Genomic DNA, 3,646 nt, shown 5'->3' with positions numbered 1-3,646 from the left:
GAGAATCTCTCACTTCTCTCTAGGATCTCAACTCTTCCGATCACTAACATTCTCAGGTGACTATCTCGACATGGATCCTCAAGATCCACCTCCCTTACAATCCAAAGATCAATCTCAATTTATCACCCCAATTCGAACACCAGTGCTCTCCCAAACCCAGTTGATTCCCTTTCCCCAACTCCTAATCCCCCTCTCCCTGGGAATTCTGATTCTAATGGGAGTCCGGATCAGATTAAGAAAGAAAACATAGAGGAGAAATCAGAGGAAAATACCCAGATCAAACCGTGCACCTCTTCATTAGTTCCCCCACCTATCAAAATATCCTCCAACTTCGATAAGCTCTCAAATGCAAAACCCTCATTTCCGACCTCTGCTTACAAAGAAATCCCCAAAGCTAACACACAAAATCAGAATCCCATCAACCATCAAAAAGAAAAAATGATCTCAGGCAGCAAATCTAATTACTCCAAACCAACCTTCTCTGCTACTGTTCAAGAAAGTCTGCATAACAATCAAGTAGAGCAGCAGCCGGTTGAAATCAAACAAGGTACTCATCTGGGCAAACCTGCCGTTTATTTCAATACCGAAGATTATTTTATTAATCTTGCCAAAGAGTGCAAATTAACTCTAGTGGGTAAATTCATTAAAGGAAATCCGCCTATGGAGGATATTAGGAAAAGCTTTGTAAGTCAATTTCAACTGCGACGCACTCCGAAAATAGCTTACTTTGATCCAGAGCATGTGTATATAGACTTCTACAATGAAGTGGATTACACTCACATTCAATCCAAAACATATGTTTATATTGATTAATGCTCCATCAAAGTTCTCAAATGGTCCCCAGATTTTACCCCTAAAAAGGAAACCTCTATTGTTCTGGTATGGGTGCTTATTCATAAGCTCCCATGGCATTTGTTCAAATGGGACATTCTTGCTAGGATTATTAAGTCTGCTGGGACGGCGGTTGCTCCTGACCAGGCCACCTATTCTAAATCCAGAGGAAATGTCGCCAAAATCAAGGTCGAAATTGATTTGCTTAAACCAAGATTGGATCAAATTTGGTTAGGCTTCAATAGGTTGGAAGGTGGTGAAGATGGTGTGTGGCTTGATATTGAATATGAGGGAGTACCATCTTATTGTAACTACTGCTGTATACAAGGGCACCTGGAATCTCAATGTAGAAATAAGGCCAGCGATGACAGAATCAAGGCTCAAAAGAAAGAAGCTGAGGAGAAAGAAAAGAAAAAAAAAGGTTGCTCAAGACAGCAACACACAAGATCAAGATGGTTTCACTAAAGTTACGAGGAAAAACAAGAAGCAGTCCAAAAATAAACACAATATGGAAACCAGTAGCAGCAAACAACAGGAAACTAAAAACAAAGAGGACATATCGCAACTCAGCCAACAACTAGAAACAAACAATGACATGGAAGATTGACATGAAAAAGACAAAATGGAAAAGGAACCAGCTCAACAGAATAAACAAGAAAAAGAGGGGCAACATTCGAAGGAGCAGAAAAAAAGACAAGCTCAGAAAAACAAGAAGAAGAAGGCCAAAAAAAAGATTGAATATGATCAGAAGGTAGACCAAACCTCAAAACAAGATGAAATCCTTACAAATTCACCAGATGTAGTTGCTCGACCCCAGAAAAACCAACAGACCCACACCAACCAAAAGAACATAATTTCCAAAACCAATCCTCAACCAATACAAAAACAAACCAACAACCAAAACCAGCCTACACAAATACAAAATACTTACACCAAACAAACAATCTCCCATCCCAACCCGAACAATTCTAAGCAAACCCAATAACACAGAACAGAGAAGTATCAGTCTGATGATTCTGACCCTGATGCCTCCACCGAAGAAGAGCAGGACACTGAAGAAGAAGAGAGTAGTGAAGAAGATGATTACGAAAGTGTCCAAAGTTCAGATTCTGGGGAGGAAACATATGATAAACCAACAGTTAACTTCAACTCAGCATCAAACATAGAAGTGGAACAAGCTTTCGGAGAAATAACAGAACACATGAATCTTTCTCCAAGAGGTCCCCAATCCAACATAGGTGGCATTTACTCAAGAGGCGGTAGAGGTGGAGGCAGGAAAAGCCAACCTCAAACTACCAGAACTCAAAGATCCAAAACCCAAACATTCTCAATGATTAAGTCTATCATTTGGAATATTAGAGGCATCCGGACTATGGGTGCTTTTGACAGACTCAAACAAATCAAGATGGCTTACAAACTCGATTTTGTTGCTGTGTTTGAACCCTTTTGTAGAAATACCATGATTAAGAAGTTCAAAAGAAGATTGGGGTATCAATTCTGTTACTCTAACTGCAACAACCAAATCTGGATTTTCTGTGATCACAACTATGAATGTAGCATTTTGGAAGACAAGGAGCAACATGTTACATGTAGCATCAAATATCAAGAAGATACTATTCTTTTAACTGTGGTCTATGCTAAGTGTGATGAGCAACTCAGAGAAACTTTGTGGGATGACCTTAGACTAATTGCTAACAATTCAAACTCTCCTTGGATGGTGGTAGGTGACTTCAATTTTATTCTTGCCCCAGAAGAAAAGAAAGGAGGTACAATTCATAGAATGAGCAAAAGTATGCCTTTGCTCAATTGTATGATGGACTGTTCACTCGAAGATGCTGGATATATTGGATCTACTTATACTTGGTGTAACGGAAGAGGACCAAGGCATAGGGTCTGGGAAACACTTGATAGAGCCTTAACCAACTAACTGTGGAACCACAAATTCCCCTACACCACCGTCACTCATCTAGTCAGAACTGGCTCTGACCATGCCCCTCTAATGTTGGAAATCTCACATTCTCAGGCTAACTACAAGAAATACTTCAAGTTCTTAAACTTGTGGACAGAAGAGCCTGATTTTTTGGATATTGTAAAGGATGCATGGGCTATTGAAACTGTTGGAACTCCTATGTGGAAGTTTCACTTGAAACTTAAGAATACTTGCAAAAAGCTCTCTGAATGGTCCAGAAATACTCTAGGTAATATCTTTGAAACCACCAAAAAGATGGAAGCTAGGATTGCTCAACTGGAAGAAGTCTGCTTAAGAGATAATTCTGAGGAAAATAGGATGGCTTATAATAATAATGCTAATGCATTACTGATCCAACATGTGAAGAAGGAAGAAGCCTTTTGGAGGCAAAAAGCTGGACTTAAATGGATTACTGATGGAGATGCTAATACCAAGTTCTTTCACTCCGTCATCAACACTAAGAGAAGAAAGATGCACATGAACAAGATCAAGAAAGATAATGATACCTGGATTGAAGGGGAGGATAATATTGCCTCAGAAGCTGTCAAATTCTTTGAAGATCAATTTACCTTTCAAGATGTGGATGATGGCCCCGATGTTCTGAATTGTCTTCCATGAGTTATTAATGATGAGGATAACAATATGCTAAATGATAGACCTACACTTGAAGAGCTGAAGAACGTTGTTTTCTCTCTTAGCACAGACACTGCCCCTGGACCGGACGGTATCTCGGGAAAGTTTTACGAACACTGTTGGGATATCATAGCTCCTGATTTACTTAACATGGTTACTAGTTGTTTTGTAGGTAATCAGCTCCCCAGATCATTCACACATAGTTGTCTGATT

General features: G+C 39.6%; 1 protein-coding gene across 1 annotated transcript; it reads left to right on the top strand.

Annotated features, from left to right (window-relative positions):
• Window positions 1-438: 438 nt before the first annotated feature.
• On the top strand, window positions 439-3,418 carry LOC132620167 (uncharacterized). The gene is made up of 4 exons (XM_060334862.1): window positions 439-547; window positions 845-1,252; window positions 1,827-2,722; window positions 2,855-3,418. The coding sequence occupies exons 1-4, from the start codon at window positions 439-441 to the stop codon at window positions 3,416-3,418; spliced, it is 1,977 nt and encodes a 658-aa protein (XP_060190845.1).
• Window positions 3,419-3,646: the final 228 nt, after the last annotated feature.

Source organism: Lycium barbarum, chromosome 11, assembly GCF_019175385.1.
Source record: "Lycium barbarum isolate Lr01 chromosome 11, ASM1917538v2, whole genome shotgun sequence".
NCBI lineage: Eukaryota > Viridiplantae > Streptophyta > Magnoliopsida > Solanales > Solanaceae > Lycium > Lycium barbarum.
The sequence above is the reverse complement of the archived record's forward strand: the minus strand, read 5'-3'. Positions and strand labels throughout refer to the sequence as shown.